The 19,953-nt window shown below is 32.3% G+C and overlaps 1 protein-coding gene across 2 annotated transcripts in view; it reads right to left on the minus strand.

The window, feature by feature from the left end:
• Positions 1-19,953, minus strand: part of LOC145297541 (solute carrier family 12 member 2-like) — a 101,382-nt gene that overhangs the window by 42,290 nt on the left and 39,139 nt on the right. The window contains exons 1-3 of one of the 2 annotated variants that reach the window (XM_080143499.1): positions 17,083-17,548; positions 3,087-3,517; positions 1,298-1,381 (exon numbers count right to left, since the gene is read on the minus strand). In XM_080143499.1, coding sequence (XP_079999625.1) covers positions 1,298-1,381; positions 3,087-3,515 — 513 coding nt within the window. In that variant the 5' untranslated portion in view covers positions 3,516-3,517; positions 17,083-17,548. Of the gene's footprint in view, positions 1-1,297; positions 1,382-3,086; positions 3,518-17,082; positions 17,549-19,953 lie in introns of those variants that run through there. The other variant, XM_080143498.1, reaches the window with a different exon arrangement.

Here is a 19,953-nt window from a genome sequence, read left to right on the forward strand (position 1 = left end):
TGGTTCGATGTATAGTTAGAGATTAATTTTAACCAGCTAAAAAGTCATATATATATATATATATATATATATATATATATATATATATATATATATATATATATATATATATATATAAATATATATATAAGTGAATTTAGTTTACAAACAAATGGCTACACATAAGCATACATGTTTCAGCGAAACCCCAGTAAGGGAATCGCTTCGTCAGGCCAAGGACATCTCTGGCTGTTTCAACTCAAACATTTCCTATTTATAACTAGGACTACATCATATTTAAGTATAAAGGGGGAGACAGTACCTAAAGAGAAAGTATATACATTAAAATGTGATCATCCATTATGTTAATTATATTAATTTTTTTTTTTTTTAATTTTCTTTTATTTATAGTGCGTCAAGAGTTTCAAGTAGAGTTTCAATATTATCAGTAAATTCCTAGTTCAATAGGTAAGTTGTGTAGAATAGGAACCCAAGTTTTAACAAAGGGAACGGCTGTATTCAACTGTAATATGTACATCATAAGTATAATTATTTATTAACATTAATATTAATCAGTTAAAATATATAGTTATGTGAATAATTCATTAGGCCGCTAACGTTTAAAATAAAATAAATAGTTTACGTTTTTTTGAAAAAAGTTTACGATGTAATGAATAATTAACGAGATAATGTCAGTTATATTATTCATTGTAAATGCTAACGTTTAAAAAAAACTTACGTATAAAATAGATGGTTAACGTGTAAATAAATTAGTGTCCGTATAATATTACTTTATATATATATATATATATATATATATATATATATATATATATATATATATATATATATAAATTTCTTAAAGCGTATTTTAAGAGCTTTTGCCGAATCTCATGACAGACTTCATAAAAATATAAATGAAACATGAGTAAGAATTAAATACATATTCTGGTTTTGAAACGTTAACTAATGATATATATATATATATATATATATATATATATATATATATATATATATATATATATATATATATATATATATATATATATATATCAAGATAATAAAAAAAATCCGTATACTAGATAGAGCACTTTAAGAAATTCAAAAGACCCATCTTAAGAATAGATCCGTTCTTGTTTGGACATTGTTTTCTACTTTTCTTTCATTCTATTTTTAATTATTGTAAACAAACGTTATTTTTAAAATGCAGAAAACGTGTTTTTGACACAAATGAGCTATTGTCATGGCAACGTGAAAGTTGAACATACTTTCGGACAATACAAGAGAATTATGTGACCAATTCTTAAATACTCACAAATACTCCTTCGAACCAACCAAATTTGACGCCGATGTAAGATCGAGTGAAAGACTTCCTTGGTTCCGGAACGGGAACTTTTTCCTAGAAATAAAGAAAATAATTTTGCTTTTATTCTTGTCAATATATATATATATATATATATATATATATATATATATATATATATATATATATATATATATATATATATATGCGTGTGTGTGTGTATATGTGTATATATATGTATATATATGTATGTATAGATATATGTATATATATGTATATATATGTATATATGTGTATATATATGTATATGTATATATGTATATTTATGTGTATATATTTATGTGTATACATGTATATATATGTATATATGTATATTTATGTGTATATATTTATGAGTATATATGTATATATGTATATTTATGTGTATATATTTATGTGTATATATGTATATATGTGTATATATATTATATATGATATATATATATAATATGTGTATATATTATATATTATATATGATATATATATATATAATATATATATTATATATATATATATATATATATATATATATATATATATATATATATATATATATTAGCTGAACACCCGGCGTTGTCCAGTCGTCCAATACGCTTAAGCATGATATTTTAATTTATGCAGATTTCATATGTATTATTATGGAATCAATCCTCTATCGACGCTGATATGTTTATTTCGATAAAATTTCAGCAGATTCATTCTCAGGGATTCATGTGTATTCAGGAATAATTTGCCCAGTGAACTAATTCGCAAAATAGATAAAAAATTAAAAAAATAATAATGATAATGTCGTCCATCAAACACCCTCCTACATACAGCACCTGATATTTCCAAATGGACAAGTTGCTTAACTTTATTGATTTAAAGAGAACCAGTATGTGAACGTTATTATGCCGTATTAACTATAGGTATTCGGCATCAGTTATCGAATATTCTTATAAGTTCTGTTTCATTGAAGTGTTTTAAAGAGTTTGTTTTTTTTACATGGTAGTCACCACTTATCAAGGCCCGGAAGCTACTCGGGGACAAGGGTTATTGCGTGTACAGTAATCAATGGGATAGTATCGTAGTAATCGTTAGTATTGGATAAAGTGTCCTACTTAAGGGGGCGGTTCATCAGGAATTTGTTTATGTTGGACTTGAAGACATCCAAGTTGTAGTCAGGTGGGAAATAGGCAAACGGAAGAGAGTCCCACAGGCGTGCACTTCTAAGAAAGAAGCTTTGCTCATGGAATCTACGTTTTGATTTTGGCACAGATAAAGAGTGGGGAAACTTATTGACAGTGGTTTCAGCTAGACGGGTGTTTATCGTGAAAGATTGGCGAGGTGGAACCAGAGATTGGAGCTCAGACGAGCACTTGCCATGGAAGTTTTAGAGAGGTATAATATGGACACGACCTCCCATCTGGAAATTCAAATATTTCAAATTTGCACTCAATTTTAGCCATATTCATTAGACACCAATTAAGTAATATTTCCTGAATTTTATTTTCTTCTTAAGACTCCTTAAACTTAATCCTTGCGATTTAGACACTTTCTAGAATAAAAATCATGTAGATTTTTATTAGCATCAGAATTAGGATTCTAGGCATAAGGTTCAGTAAAACAATATTTTGATTTTAATCTTCATAAGAGGTCATAAAAGTAGTGCAAAACTGTTCTTATGAAAATTAATTTTACTCGTACAAGACGCAACAGAACAGATACTAGACTTTAATCCTAGTCTTATATAAAATAACTGTTAGTGTTTTTATGCACTTACCGTTTTCTCTTGCAACTCATCCAATGTTGGACGCGATTTCATTCCATTTACGTGGGACAAGAGATCCCTGTAATTATCGGCCGTTGGTAACGCCTCCTGCGTATCAATTCCGATGGTGTGACCGCTGAATATGGAGTCGACCGACATTCGGTGATTGAATGTATTTTGTCGGGCGGAAGTGAGATAGTCATCGTGGTTGATGGTGATGGACACTCTACGATCGTCGTTGGAGGTGTGTGAAGAATCACTTGATCTTCGGGATCTTTGGGCTGACTTGGTAGGTGTTCCGACCGGAACCACCTGGAAACGGGTCTTTGTCGTGTTGTGCACGAACGACTGTTTGCTGACAATATTCCCTTCTTCGTCCTCCTCTTCTTCAAGGACAGTGTCGATCTCAATTTTGGGAATTTCAATGCGTTTCTTATCCATTTCTGATTTCAAAGAGATAAAAGTGGAGACATGGTTAAATTCAAAATCATAAACAACTCGATAAAAAAATCAAAATTATATATATATATATATATATATATATATATATATATATATATATATATATATATATAAAGTTAAAAAACCGTGGGAACTTTGAGAACAAAAAAATGCTTGGACCATACACACCCATACCTCCGACGAATATACAAAAAAAGATAATACGAAAAGCTGAAAAAATAAAAAAAAATGTACTACAAAACAGAAGCTTTCTGTTGTCTTTAACAATGTCTATTTAAATGAAAAAATGCTGCCTAAATATACGCAATATATATGTGTGCGTGTATATATATATATATATATGAATGTATATATTCTTTATTTTCTCATAAGCAATTGCAAAAATACGGATTGTAAACGTTGCTAACGTATAAGCTGTAGAGGTCTCTAATTACTAGTAGCAAACTGACCGAAACAGGATCATAACTGTGTAGCAACATATTACTGCTTATGTAAAGACAAATAAAGAGTATACCTTGCTTTACTTCGGTATTGAGCACTCTTGTATTAACCTTGTTACACTTCATTAGTTATTCAACCTCATTAAAACAATAACTTCAGATGATGAATGCATGTATATATATAGATGATATATAATGATAATTATATATATGTATATATATATATATATATATATATATTAAAAACATCACAATTTAATACAATATGTGAATAATCAGTAACAAATAGTAGCCTAGAATATAAATAACACACACACGCACGCACACACAAACACATACACATGTATATATATATATATATATATATATATGTGTGTGTGTGTGTGTGTGTGTGTGTGTGTGTGTGTGTGTGTGTGTACGAGAAAAGAGTATTTTTATAAACATTTGTAAGTTCTTTGTTGGAAAACCCCTTTGTTTTTAATTCAATGTTAATCTTTTGTACTAGTCTTGATATTATTGTAGGGATCATCAGTTATTTTACATGAAAAACCAGAATTTAAAAACAAAAACAAACAAAAAAAATGGAGTTCATCTTATGGCTTCCCAGCAGCGTTGATCAAACACCACCAACCTTAAAAACAAGACAAAAAAAAAAAAACGTTTCGGATATCGAAATACACACACATGTACGCATGCACATAGTTTTATTTCATATCCTATATTGTTTTACTCATTTTATCATTTATACTAATGAGTCACTACATACCAAGACCAAAAACCACTAGAGAATAAGGGTTAAAACTTAGTACTAATCGTATTTTATTATGTGGAAGAATCAGTGGATATGTTTGAAGCAAAGGCGACAGCCAAATAATGTTTGGAAAGCGAAATAGCAACTTGTGTTCAATTAATCATATATAATGAATCATTTACAACATTTATTACATTTCGGCAATAATTAACCACAAAATAGAGTTGATTTTCCGTGAAAAATACACTATCCCAACTTTACTGGTTTACTTGAATAAATTGTTAATCATACAAATTCGTTTTTTTTTTTCTTGTTATAAACGTTTAAGTTTTATGAATGGAAGGCACAAGTAGTGGGCAAAGCTTAAGATCCGCACAGAGGGCGGCCAATAAGCTGGTACGGCCATAAATAATTGCACAAGTCTCGAACGAAAATGAAATGCTAATTTGTTTGTGACACAACAGGAGAAAAATATGTTATTTTGAAGAGAGAGAGAGAGAGAGAGAGAGAGAGAGAGAGAGAGAGAGAGAGTGACAGACAGACAGACAGACAGACAGAGAGGAAGGGAGAGAGAGAGGAGAGAGAGAACTTTTGACGTTTGTCATTTTATTACATATGACAAATGATATATTAGTACGTTTGAACTTTTGCAAAAATACTTTATTAAATCCTGACAAAGATCCCATTTGAAAAGTAGAACAATGTAATAATCATGATGATGGTGATGATGATTATTATCACCACTCATTTTTTATTAGCTAAAAGAGAAATATGGGTATATTTACAGATTTGTTTCGTTCATGGGGGAACGGCTGATATTTATGTGTCAATACTGGATATTTCCTCCGTGGAGTAAAAAAAAAAAAAAAAAGTTCTTAAAGATAAAAATTCATAGCGTTTGTAAGACATAAAATTGAACAAGAACAAAAAAAAAAAAAAAACTCATATCGAATCCCTTTCTAGTTATAGAGGTTTTTAATCGCTAGCTACTGTAGCAGCCATCTTGTCTTATATTTATAAATTCTATGTTGCTATTTTTTAACAAATGTCGCACTTCTAATTTATAAAAGATCAATATATTTAAAGAATAGAAAATATACGCAAAAGCGTACAACTTCACAAATCTCTCTCTCTCTCTCTCTCACTCTCTCACTCTCTCTCCCTCTCTCTCTCTCTCTATATATATATATATAGATACGCGCGTGCGCGCGTGTGTATATGTAGATGCACAATATATGTATGCAAATATATCTTTTCTCTCATTTTGTCAGTTTCTTCCATGTTGAACTCTAAACTACAATGGAAAATTGTGGTCATATAATAATAAAATATGAATTTAATTTGTTGAATTCTAAAATTCATGCAGCCTCCAAGAAAATCAATATTTAATTCTGAATATCCAATCGGAGAAAGCAAAATTTGAATCGATTATAACATTGATTTGATTTGAACAATCATTCTAAATGAGAAACGTAAATTTTCTTTTATCTCGTTATCATACATAGAAATACTAATAAAAACACAACCCGTTTCCGTTTTATTATCCACTTCCGGTTTATGCTTATAAATATTTAAACATTCTTTCCCTCTTTATTTCTAATTAATTATAATTACATCAACTCTCTCTCCTCCTTTCTCTCTCTCTCTCTCTCTCACACACACACACACCCACACACACACACACAAACATTAACATACGCATATACACGTACTGACACAGATATACACACTAGGCCAGAGTTCGAATCGCATCACTAACTTTTCCGTTAACAGCCTAATGGTAGTAAGTTAGAAAGAGCGGATTCACTCATAGCCTCTCCATACGATAAGGAAAGGGTGTTCATTATTTTTAATGAGATAAAACTCTTGTGTAAGCGTTCATTATTATTTATAAAATTATTAATTACTAAACATTAATTGGATAAAATATTAACTTAATTGACTGAAAGTTAATGTTTCCATTGATGATGGCCACGGTGTCTTCATGGAAGCAGGAGTTTCTCGATTTCTTCAAATTTCTCGGGCATCTCCAAGATACGGTGCCCAGTAGTTTCCAAAGAAACGTTGAAAGTCCAATTGGTATATTAAATATATGAAGTTAAAAGTAAATTATTCGTTTCATTTATTAAAAGGTTAATTTATTTGAAGATAAAACTCCGATAGAATCTTTGACTTTCACATTATTCGCGATTATAATAATCAGTGCAGGAAAATATGTACATTGCGCAGATGCTAGTTTGGCTTGAAAACATTTACACCGCAACCCTCTCTCTCTCTCTCTCTCTCTCTCTCTCTCTCTCTCTCTCTCTCTCTCTCTCTCTCTCTCTCTCTCTCTCTCTCTCTATCTATCTATCTATCTATCTATCTCCTCTCTCTCTTTAATATACGAATTTCCCCCTCAAGCCATGATATTTAATTGCTTATTTATTTGCTCCAGATCGATGAAACTTTGTTGATGATTTACAGTAAAAATGACAAAAAATTGATTTAAATCAACGTACGCTCTCCATTCTTTAGAAAACATTACTGAACCTTCAGCGACGTCTCGTTGAATTATTGCCTGAAACGTCGCATGGTTTCTTCGTTAAACGTTAGGGTTAGGGTTAAGCGTTTCAAGCTTGATGACTATATATTTTTTCAAAACAATTCCTTGCTGTTGTAGCGCACTGATTGCAACATGAAGTGTAGATCGCATAACAAAATATAGTTATCAAAGCAGATTCATGACACAAAATATAGTTATCAAAGCAGATTCATGACAAAATATAGTTATCAAAGCAGATTCATGACACAAAATATAGTTATCACAGCAGATTCATGACACAAAATATAGTTATCACAGCAGATTCATGACACAAAATATAGTTATCAAAGCAGATTCATGACACAAAATATAGTTATCAAAGCAGATTCATGACACAAATCGAAAAGACGCCTCAAAATATGATTCAATGTACATTTAAGAAGAAACGTTTATTTTGATTGAGTTTGCACACAGTTTGGGCATTAAAAAACCCCTCTCCCCAAATAAATCTAACAGAATCGATAAGGTTGATAAGGTTTTTAGGAAAGGATAAGATGGGGTGTCGTCATCCTCGAAAGAACGCGGAAGAAACCAAACAGGTTATGTTTTAAGTTGTATTTTGGGAAGGCTAAGTATGCACGCATATGTTTGTATGAATTGTTTGCAATATTTTATGTTGTGCGATTATTATTTTTTAAATAATTTTACTTCGACTAGTTTGAAAGGATCAATTATGGTTGAAGAACCCTAGCAGTTTTGTAAATAAAAAAGACTCACTCTAGATTTAAAAAAAAGTTTTGCTGGTGAAAAACAGAACAACTATATATATATATATATATATATATATATGTGTGTGTGTGTGTGTGTGTGTGTGTGTGTGTGTGTGTGTGTGTGTGTGTGTGTGTGTGTGTGTGTGTGTGTGTGTGTGTGTGTGTGTGTGTGTTTAGGTAAAAAGAATTGTATATGCATTTAAATACGAAAGGCAAAAAACTCTCTGGAGCTTTTTCAACTCTCATCTTATCAGGAGAAAATCGATAGTATAATTCAAAATAATATTTTTTTTTCCGAAAATAAAGAGCACTGGGAGGAATTTGAAGTGCCAGAACGGATTATATTAAACAATTTACTCAGACATTGATGTAAAAGATGATGAAATTGGTACCGCGTAGGAGAGAAAGAAAATGGAGAGGGGGGAGGTAATTAAAGTTCCCCAAAGAGATTCAGCGCGTTTAAGTACTTCTGTCAGCATAAAGAATTTTTGCGAATAGAGATGCAGTAGTATTGTTTATCCAATTAACTTCACGTCAAATTTGTTATAAACTATAATCGACACAAAAACATGATTCTGGCTCATCAACGATATTGTTAGTTCAGTTTGCCGACCTATATTCTTCTAATTGTTTAACAGACCGTTACAAAGAATCTTTAACATTCTAACGCTGTAGAAAAGTTCTTATTTAAAATAATCGTATTATTTATTATTTTTTATTGGAATTCTTCGAGATAAGTAATTTGAAATACTCTTTCTTCTTTTTTCACTTAGGGGTCATCACTTATCAAGGTCCGAAGGCACTCCGAGGATTTGCAGACTGTTATCCTCATCTTCATAGTTGTTTCACCACATTTCGGCCAACTCCTCCTCTGGCCTTCTTCAGGTGGTAAACCGCGACGGGATAGGAAGGCTGAGTTTCTTAACTGTATCCTCAGTAATTACTACCTTCTATAGTTGTTGTTGTCTCACCATGTTTTGGCCAACTAATCCTAACGATATTGGGTAGGATTGAAACCGCTATCTTCAGGCAATGCTCACCTGGAAATGTAGAGACTCAACATAACAGTTATCTATAGAAACTATCCACTGCGCCACGGGCACTGAAACGTAGCGAAACAACAACAATGAAAATGAGGATAATAGTTCGCAAATAAATAAATAAATAAATATACAAATTACTCATCTCTAAGGATTCCGATGAAAAATAATGGCGCGGTAGATAGAAGTGTAAAAAGTGAAAAGCTAGCTGACCGGTTTCGCACCTCGCTCGGCAGAGCTAAAATCGAGGTGAATAACAATTAAGAAAAAAATATGAGATAGAAATATGGCGGAGGATAAATGGGGGGAAAGTGGGGAAAAGAATCAGATAGAAACTACATTAAGTCCCAAAAGATTCTCTCTTGGTTTGCAAAGAGAAAGTCTCAAAGATTTAATATAGATAGTTTCTAAACTTTGCAGGTGATAGGGAGTGTGTGATCTGCTCAAAATGGAAAACAAGTCGACACTGAAGTTTAAGACATAAACACGGTTATTTATTAAGCACTCACAAATAGTGAAACTATAGGCATTATGTAAAACATTTGACGGTGCATAATTTGCATGTTGAATTCTGGATGGGACGTGTTTGATACGAGAATCCAAAGTTAGTAATGTCTGTCCGACGTAATGCATTCCACAACTACATTTAAATAAATAAACAATAGCATTATTATGATGAGGGTGAGAACATCTTTTAGGTCTTGTCGAAAAACAACACGAAGATTCGACGCAAAATAACACTATTAAACAGTAAAATTTGTTTGGTAAAACGATCACTAATGTTACCTAGCCATGGTAAGCAAAGGTAAACAGGACATCTATTTACAGAAGTGTCTGTACTTTTAAAATTAGAAACTTTATTTTTTTATTTTACGATATCCAAAGTTTCATCCATTGTTTCACGGAGTCTTTATGATAAAGTTAATCTCTCCATTCAGATAGGGTTTTGAACAAATCATTAGGGCCCTATGTGTAAGGGTCTTAATGGAATTAATTTTACGTTTTGGGGAACAATAAGAGTCCCAGCGATTATAAAGACCTGGAAACGTAGGCTTACGATAAGCAGAAGTGAAAAATCCCAAAGAAGTCTAAGAGACAAGCACATCCAAAAATGGAAGACTAGAATTAACTTCTTTGTCAACCGTAAACTTGGAGACTGGATGAATATTATTTAGAGCCGCAAAAAAAAAAAAAAAAAAAAAAAAAAGCGTCCGCTTTCGAACAAACAAAAAAAATCGTATATAATATATTGTTCTTTATTGGAATCCTTCGAGATTACTAATTTGTATATTTATTTATTTATTTGCGGACTGTTATCCTCATCTTCATAGTTGTTGTTTTACCATATTTCAGCTAACTATTCTTCTGGCCTTCTTCAGATTGTTAACCGCGACAGGATAGGAATGCGGAGTCTCTTAACTGTATTCTCAGTAATTACTGCCTTCCATAGTTGTTGTCGTCTCGCCACGTTTTGACCAACTAATCCTCTGGCCTGCTTTGGGATAGGATTAAAACCGCTATCCTCAGAAAATGCTCACTTGGAACCGTAGAGACTCAACGTCTTAATGGAATTAATTTTCCGTTTTAGGGGACAATAAGAGTCCCAGCGATTACGAAGACCTGAAAACGTAAGTTTACGATAAACAGAAGTGAAAAATCCCAATAGTCTTAGAAACAAGCACATCCAAAAGTGGAAGACTAGAAGTAACTTCTTTGTCAATCGTAAACCTAGGGGTTGGGTGAATATTATTAAGGGCTGCAAAAAAAAAAAAAAAAAAAAAAAAAGCGTCCACTTTCGTTTCGTTGTCGAACAAGCAAAAAGTATCCTCAACGTAACGAAAGAAAAGATTCGGTTTTTGAGAACCAGATAATAATTCCTGTTCATGGAAACATACAAAAATATTTGCCAAATCAGGACCAGGGGGAGAACCACACCATAAAGTTGTTTATACATCACGTTATTGAAACTGAATTTGACTGACATCGTAGCGAATTTCATTAATTCGACGAAGAGATCTTCGGGAATGGGGAAAAAAGAAAAAAAGCGACAATATCAAGATATATACTAATGCGTATAATTGAATCGTTCATTCAATAAGCAGATTAAATCAATTACGGTAGGGATATATATGCTCTTTATACCTAGGTATTTCGCCCAAACGTGTTTATTCAACTAGATGTTAATAAAATATTAAATGGGTTAAAATATTCTGGGATTTCATTGGGGAAGTGTAAAAATCAGGACTGGTGCAGAAGAACATGTGTCTACCTCTTCACAGCGAATCTGGTTATTCTGGTAATAAGTGTTCCTTGCAATGCAGACAAAGCCTGAAGGTCTTTGACCTCACGTTAAAACATGTTACAAATGAAGAAAGACCATCGCAATATTCTCCTATTTTCTGTAATAAATAAAATGTAGTTAAGTTTGCTGTATGTATGACGGAACATTGTAACCCCCCCCCCCAAAAAAAAAAATATGGGATTAAGAAATTTAATAAAATATCTGAGTTTTTTTTTATTTAATACAATATAAATATTAACATTAATTTATTAATAAGTACTAAAAATTTCATTAAGATGGAGTAATTTCTGATTTCTTTTGTGTTTATATATATATTCATATATATATATATACATATATATATATATATTCATATATATATTCATATATATATATTCATATATATATCTATATATATATGTACGTGTGTTGAGAGAGAGAGAGAGAGAGAGAGAGAGAGAGAGAGATAAAGAAAGGAACAAACTGAGTTATGTGTTCATCAACGTTTCGTCTTTATTTTGAGACTTTCTTAGAGGAAGTCTCTCAATAAAGACGAAACGTTGATGAACACATAACTCGTCTCTCTCTCTCTCTCTCTCTCTCAACACGCACGCACACACACACACACACACACACACACACACACACACACACACACACACACACACACACACACACATATATATATATATATATATATATATATATATATATATATATATTGCTAGTGCTAGTAAACATTCCAACTCCAAAGATGTATTTATTTCACACTCACAGTATTTTATTGTTAATAAAGTGTGTCTTACACAAGTTACGTTGAATGGTGGAAATTCACCAAACAACTTTTTAGAGATAGATTTATGTTTCCCGAAATAAAACTAAAGTTGGAAATTGTTTCTTTGAATCAAAAAGGATAAATGTTAGTAAAAAGAAAATGAAAATCATATAAAGTCATTATGACTTATGATCTTTGACGAATTATTATTAGACTAATGTACTGATTTACCAAAATAGATGTTAAGTTTTTGTTTTTTACAAATCAATCAAACTAACATAAATATTAAATAGTTTTTTTTAATATCAGAATAGAATTTAATCAGATTTAAACAATAAACTATTAAAGTTGTTTCTTCTCGAATACGACTTAACAAACATTTTAGAGGGGTGTGATTCAAAAGTAAAAATCATAGTCAGTTATAAACTTTTAATGACCTTTGCCCATTAACAATCTCATCGACGATAGTAAATTGCCCGTTTTACTGACCGCAACCATCATAATATAGCATTCATCTAAAGCAACCATTATAATATAGCATCTAACATTTATTGAAAGCAACCATTATAATATGATGTTTATCTAAAGCAATCGTCACAATATAACATTCATCTAAGTAAACCATCATAATATAACATTCATCTAAAGTAAAGATCATTACATTCATCTATAGCAACCATCATATTATAACGTTTATTTAAAGCAACCATTATAATATTACTTTTGTGTGATGCAACCATCATAATATACCATTCATCTAAATCAACGATCATAATATTTCGTTGGTTTTATTTGAGGCTATGAATAATCCGTATGCTTTGATCATTCATAATTTGTTTTAAGTTTTGCATTAGACGAGGAAAGCGGGGAATGCAGACGAATAGACGACATTCTCTTATATAAATAAAGGGACAGATTACAACATTTAATATTGCTAAACGTTTACTGAAATTAGTATTTTATCTGGGTGGTGATGGTTTTTTAGTCGTTAACGACGCAGACTGACGACCTGGGTGTCACAAGATCGAATCCAGTTCGTTCCACAAAATTTAGGATGTTGGCAAACTCCACATGGTTCCTCCCGTAATCCCCGATGTCTTTCTACAAATAATTCTGCCTAGAAAAATACCAGGGAAACCAATGCCAACAATAGAATTTTCGGATTCATACGATATGATGGTTATTTTATCTATCGTATTACCCCACCTCCCGCATACACTTGGGTCCGTTCTATACGACCAAACCTATAGCGTTTATTCTTCTTTCCGCAAATTCAGTTATAAAATTTGAAAACCAAACAAATCAATGAATCGCTTATAAAAAAAAGTATTGAGTTTCAGCCTTAAATAACCACAAAACGAATTGCTACATCGCAAGACAAACAGTCTAAATCACCCAATGGACCGTTCACAATAAGGATTGTATTTCGGCATTAAATACCCCCCAAAAGGTTTATCTGCTATAAAACAGACAAACCATACCAACCAATAAATCGCTAACAATGGGTTTTGTGTTTCGACCTTAAATAACGCAAAAAGGGCTGATATATTGTCAGGCAAACAGATCAACCCATGTAAGAGGTCGTTTACAAAATGTATTGTATTTCGGCCTTCGGTAATCCTGAAAAGGGTTGATATGGCGTAAAAAAGAGAAGAAAAAAGGCTAAACATGAAACATCCCATATTATTTGAATTATTCGGACTACTACGTTCACAACGTTTCAGTCGATTTAACTTCCGACCTTCTTCAGGTGTATCTTGTCGAACTGGGGACGCTTTCTTTGGAACTCAGGAATCTTTCTGTCGAACTCGGAAATCTCCGCGGAATTTCTAACAGAACCATCTATTTAATCGAAATTCCGTGCAGATTCTCAAGTTCGATCGAAATATTCCCGAGTTCGACAAGATACATCTAAAGGAGGTCGGAGGTTACATGGGCCAAAACGTTATGAAAATATTACCTAAAATGAGAACAGTAATTCAAATAATCCAAATAATACGAATTATCAATCCTCATCTCAAAGATTCAGGAAAAGAAAGAAACATCCCAGCTTTAAAAAATGTCTATAAAAACATGGAATACACATTCGTTAAATTAAAAATAAAAAATAAAAATAAAAATAAAAAAACTGGCGATTTATCACGAACCATCGGGAACAGAGTTTATTACTTCGGCCCCATTCCCGAATGTAAAATGTTTCTTATAGAGCTTTCAGGGGGGCGCATGCAACATCTGGTTCAAGGTTCCCGAAAATATACATCGACCACTGCACCTACCCTTAAACCATAAACATTGTTTATAACAACAAATTTATGCGTTCTCCGGGCGTAAATATTTATTAGTTTAAAAGTAACTATGTATTTAATATATAATTTATTCAGTGAACATATCTCATTTTATTCTTATCAGAATAAAAAGATGTGATGCTTGGTTTGCCGAATGGATGCTGCCGTGGACTATGGAATTGGCGATGCCGAGTTCAAATCCCAGTAATTATAATCTTTTACGTGCTAATAAGTCGGGAGTATGAACCCCCATTTTCGCACATATCATGGGTAAAATACAAATTTGGATTATTCGGAATACTGTTCTCATCTTGGTCTTATTTTCACAACGTTTCGGCCGATGTAACATCCGACCTCGTTTAAGTGTATGTTGTTAAACTCGGAAATCGTTCTATCGAACTCTAGAATTTTCACGGATTCCTTTGTTTAATTCAGGGTAGAATGCTCTTGTCCAGTTAACCATAAGCGGGTAGAAGTCCTAAGTAACTCACAAGAGGAGTGTCACTTAAAACTGGATTTTACCAAGTACTTTATCCGTTAGACCATGGGTCCTTGTAAAACAATTCTAGTATGAATTTTGAGAGCTTCAAACCTATTCTTGTTTTTAGACGCATAATATGACTATATTACTTACTATTTATCACTATAGATTACTAGCTATCATGACAGAGTAAACCACCCCCTCACAAAAGCCACACTCGATGATGTGAAAATCACCCCTTCCCATGTTCGTGATATCATAAAAAACCTAGACAACTCGAAGGCGTGTGGGTCTGATCTCACCCTAGCTATACTATAAAAAGAAATGCTCTGCTGAGGTTACCCCAGTTCTTTCCAAACTCTTCAACAAATGCCTTACAGAATCTTGCTATCCGTAAATATCCATACATTCACCGAAAAGTATTTTTTTTTTACCTCTCAAATGCTATGTTAGTAAAGAAGTTAATAATTATTTTTCTTCTACCCAATTAATCAGTTAATTACGTTTTGGCCAAGATCAAAGTGTAGTATCTGTTCTTCAGATGCGGCACTTCTATTTCTTGTTCTCTGCCAGTGGAGGAGAAATCCTTCACGACTGAGACCATTTTTATTTTTGTACCTTTTCTCCACGTTAAAAAACGACCCTGGTGTCTAACTGTGTCCCGTGGGGAGGGCATTATAAATAGGTACAACGTTTGCGCTTGGTCAGTACTAAAGTGGGTGACCATTTGGGAATACCAGGTGCAGTATATGCTCTCTGCTTATCTCTGCATGGCTTCCAGTTGTCCAGAATTTCTTGCTACTGGATTCAAGCAGTGCCAATTAGGAGAGGTGTGGTTAAAAATGCGCTACTCTTGCCTCACAATTACACGCGCAACTACCCTTACAGGGATTATCCATTGTCTCTTGAAACTGGACGAAGGCATCATCATCGGTGTATTGGTTTTACTAAATTTCATCTAGTCTGGTGGAGAATCCAATTTACTTGAGGTAACATTACTTCAAAAAGGAACATCTTTCCAGTGTATATTTCGGGTCAAGGAGATCTTATTTTGGCTTCGATTACTAAGTTATGTTTTTTTTTATATTTTGTCATAATTTACTTGTAAGGTGAAGTATCGTCATATCAGGTTGTCCTGACAAACCCTTGTACAGAGAGATACCGAAGACATTCGAGGATAATGTCTCGTAGGTAATTCAAACTCTCCAATCGTAATGTATTCTCTACTGTGTTCAGACATTATCCACGAATATCAAGTTGTCTTCTCGAGTCAAGTCATCACCAAATTAATGTTCATCACCAGTTCCGAAATTGAAAAATCTATACAAATAAAACAATAAATATGTGTATGTATGTATTTGTGTGGAAAATATTTAACCGATAAGTTCTTAAATCACTGGTCACATGACACTGAAATTAGCATGATAATAATAATCATACACCAAGGAGTAACATATTTGTTTGGGTGGATGCAAAATGTTCATTTCATATTTCTATTACTTTTGTGCATGCGCAAATTCATTCATAGGTTTAATTTTAAAAGTTGTTTTATCTATCTCGCGATAGCTCAAGCGTTAAATGTTTCAGTTTCGATATATATATATATATATATATATATATATATATATATATGTATGTATGTATGTATGTATGTATGTATATAAGCATATTTTACGACAAGCAACCCCCCCCCCTTACGCTAGTATATTTGTTTCTAAAGTTGAAAATGATAATTGCTTAAGATTCTCCAATCGTGGTCATCGATGTAAGCGCAATGTTTTTGTTGCATATACATTCAGTATATAAATAAAATATCTTGTTAATTCATAGTATTGTACTTATTTAATATATATATATATAATAGAATTATTGAACTTATTCCATATATATATATATATATATATATATATATATATATATATATATATACACACACAGTACTGTTTCGTTGAATCACAACTCATCAGTGCAGAGCTATATATATATATATATATATATATATATATATATATATATATATATATATATATATATATATATATATATATATATATATATATATATATAAGACAATATTTAAGAAAAAAAACAGAATGTCAATTTTTCAGTTTGGGGAGAAGGACGTGTCGTGGTTGATAAACGGAACATATTACAAATAAAATATTTAAGAAAATATATATATATATAAAAATAACTTACTTTTTGTCTTTCTTCCGTGCGGCCTACACACACGCGTCGTAAAAGTACCGGTTTTCTTTGTGGTCCCCCCTCCTTTTTTTTTGTGTGTGTGTGTGTGTGAGAATAATATGTGAAGTTTATTTTAATTTAATTGATATTTTTTGGAGAAAGTTGCTTCATTTCTCTCATTAAGGTAAGCCATCAGTTTAAAAAGTAATGTGCTTTATCCTGTATTCGTGTTATATACGCGAAACAAAATAATGTGAATCGACTTGACAACTCAGTGAAGGTGTGTAGGGAGGGGGAGTGTGTGTGTGTGTGTGTGTGTGTGTGTGTGTGTGTGTGTGTGTGTGTGTTGTAGAAAAATAAAGACAGGGAGAGAGGGGCAGAGAGAGAGAGGGGGGGGGAGAGAGAGAGAGAGAGACAGACAAACAGACAGAGAAAGAAAAGTACGTCAACGGAGATAGAAAAAGAGTCAAAACGAGTCGTTGAACGAAAAAAAAAAGAAAGAAAAATACTCACAAAGAGAAAAAAATCAAAAAGTTTCTGCTTGAAGAAATCATATTAGAAGATGGAAAACAAGAAGAGTGGGAGGGAACTTTCTATCGTCTCTTTCTTATTATTCGTGAGTCTATTCATATATATATATATATATATATATATATATATATATATATATATATATATATATATATATATATATATATATATATAGTTAAAAAATAATTATCCACTGATGCCGCTCCCCATTTGTGAGTACCAAATTGGTCAAAGGGAAAAATTATTCCCAACTCGCATTTAGGTAAAAATACACTCTCATATAAATAATTGAATTCATTCAAAAAGTATCGCAAAACAAAAACAAATAACATACGCGCGTGCGCGCACACACACACACACACACACACACACACACATATATATAAACATATTTACCTTTTACGCATACATTCAGAGAGTAAGCTTCTGTTACAATTATATCAGGTCCATATGCATAGGGTCGGCGTCACATACTTCCGTCCTTTCCCCCCTTCCGGAAGGAATGGTTTCACAGCGTTGTCCCCTAAAACGATGGTCCCCAACCACAGTACCGCGAATCAGCATCAATTGGTATTATACCCCCCCAAGAAATGATTCGTTTTTATATTGCCTCTCTCTAATTTTTTTTTCAACATATTTAAGGGTTACAATAACTACTGGGTTTCAGAGAGCGCTAGGTAGTGCTCGTCAACAGAAGGATGAGTGAAAGAGGAAAAAGGAGGGATTGTAAGTCTAGGCAGGTACACAAACGCGCAGCAAAACTGGTTACTTCATTCAGCTGGTATTTATCTCCTTCCAACGATGGGAAAATGTGACACAATGTCGAAGATGTGATTTGAAAACCCAGCGCTTTAGAAGAGAGACACTCTAACTTACAAAAATGCCTTAGCAGGGTCATCTGCATTCCTAGATAGGGAAGCCACAAGTGATTATTAATAAACCAACCCCTTTCTTAATTGGTGAGAAGGCAAAGCCTGGGAGAAAGGACCTTCTAGAGTTGCTTTGAATCATACATCAGTCAACAAAGAACAAGCCGTCAACAGTGACCTAGACTCTGATGGTTGTGGAGACCGAGAGAAAAAACCCTCGGCATCTAACAAGGTTAGAGTACTTCCAGGTGCTTGTAAAATTCTCAGTCGTTGACAGGTCCGCAGGTTATGAAAAGGTTGACCATTGTCCTAAAATATTGTTGGGAAAATATTACTACAGAACATCATATTAGGAAAGCGAAGAGAAAAAAAAAAAATTCCTACGAACGTGCGTTATCTTACCAAAACTTCAGTTCCATTAGTTTCAATCTTTTGAAAATCGTTCTGATGTTAAATTTTAAATTTTATCTTCTTTAAAGACAATTTGCCACATTTTACTGCACAAAGAAAGTAACCGCACTCTATCGGGCTAAAAAACTTCTTATAACTGCCAATATATATATATATATATATAATGTTTTTAGGGATACAAAATTTAAATATAGCAATTAGGAAGGGAAGACTTTTATGATTCATGATTAAATTGAATAAAACGCAATTTTAATCGCTTTTTCATTCTTTGTTTTAAAAATTCCCTCGATACAGCTTTGAGAAGCGAGGATCGAAACCGGTCAGCTGGCTCCTCATTTCTCTTTCTTTCCTCCCCTGTTCCCCCTTTTTCCCCTTTTTTGAAAGGAAGATTAAAGGAATATATATATATATATATATATATATATATATATATATATATATATATATATATATATATATATATATACTGCCTGGCATACCGGTCGTACAATACGCTTAAATATGATATTTTAATTCATACAGATTGCGTATGTATTATTACAGAATCAATCATCTATTGATTATTATATATTACGAGAGATAATTTGCCCGGTGAACTAAGTCGCAAAAAAGTAAAAAGTAAATAATAATGATAATGTCGTTCATCAAATTCCGTTTGTGTTTGTTTACAATATCACGTCAGCTGATATTTTGGCGTGACGTTAAATGCGTTGGAAAAGTCACTTCTGATTAATGTTTAGTTTTAAAATATGCAAATGAAGAAATGATTTGCAGCGATTTTAAATGGTACCTCTTCTTTTATCGTAAATTGAACTTATTAATAAAAAAAATTAAAATTAAACGTTGAGGTACACCCGGACTGGAATAGGGGATCATTCGATTTATAGTCGAATGCTCTACCACTAAGCTATATCTTCAGATTATGATAAATCTGTTTCTTTTTTTTTTTTTTTTTTAGACATGATTTGCTGAGATTTTATTATCTCCCTCGATCGGGGTAACTTAAAATATTTTCCTATAAAAACTATTCTTTTTTTTCTATAAGAGAGAAAAGTTATTTTAAAGATCGGAT

The sequence above is a fragment of the Euprymna scolopes genome, chromosome 18 (assembly GCF_053919585.1).
Source record: "Euprymna scolopes isolate OS-2025 chromosome 18, ASM5391958v1, whole genome shotgun sequence".
Lineage (NCBI taxonomy): Eukaryota > Metazoa > Mollusca > Cephalopoda > Sepiida > Sepiolidae > Euprymna > Euprymna scolopes.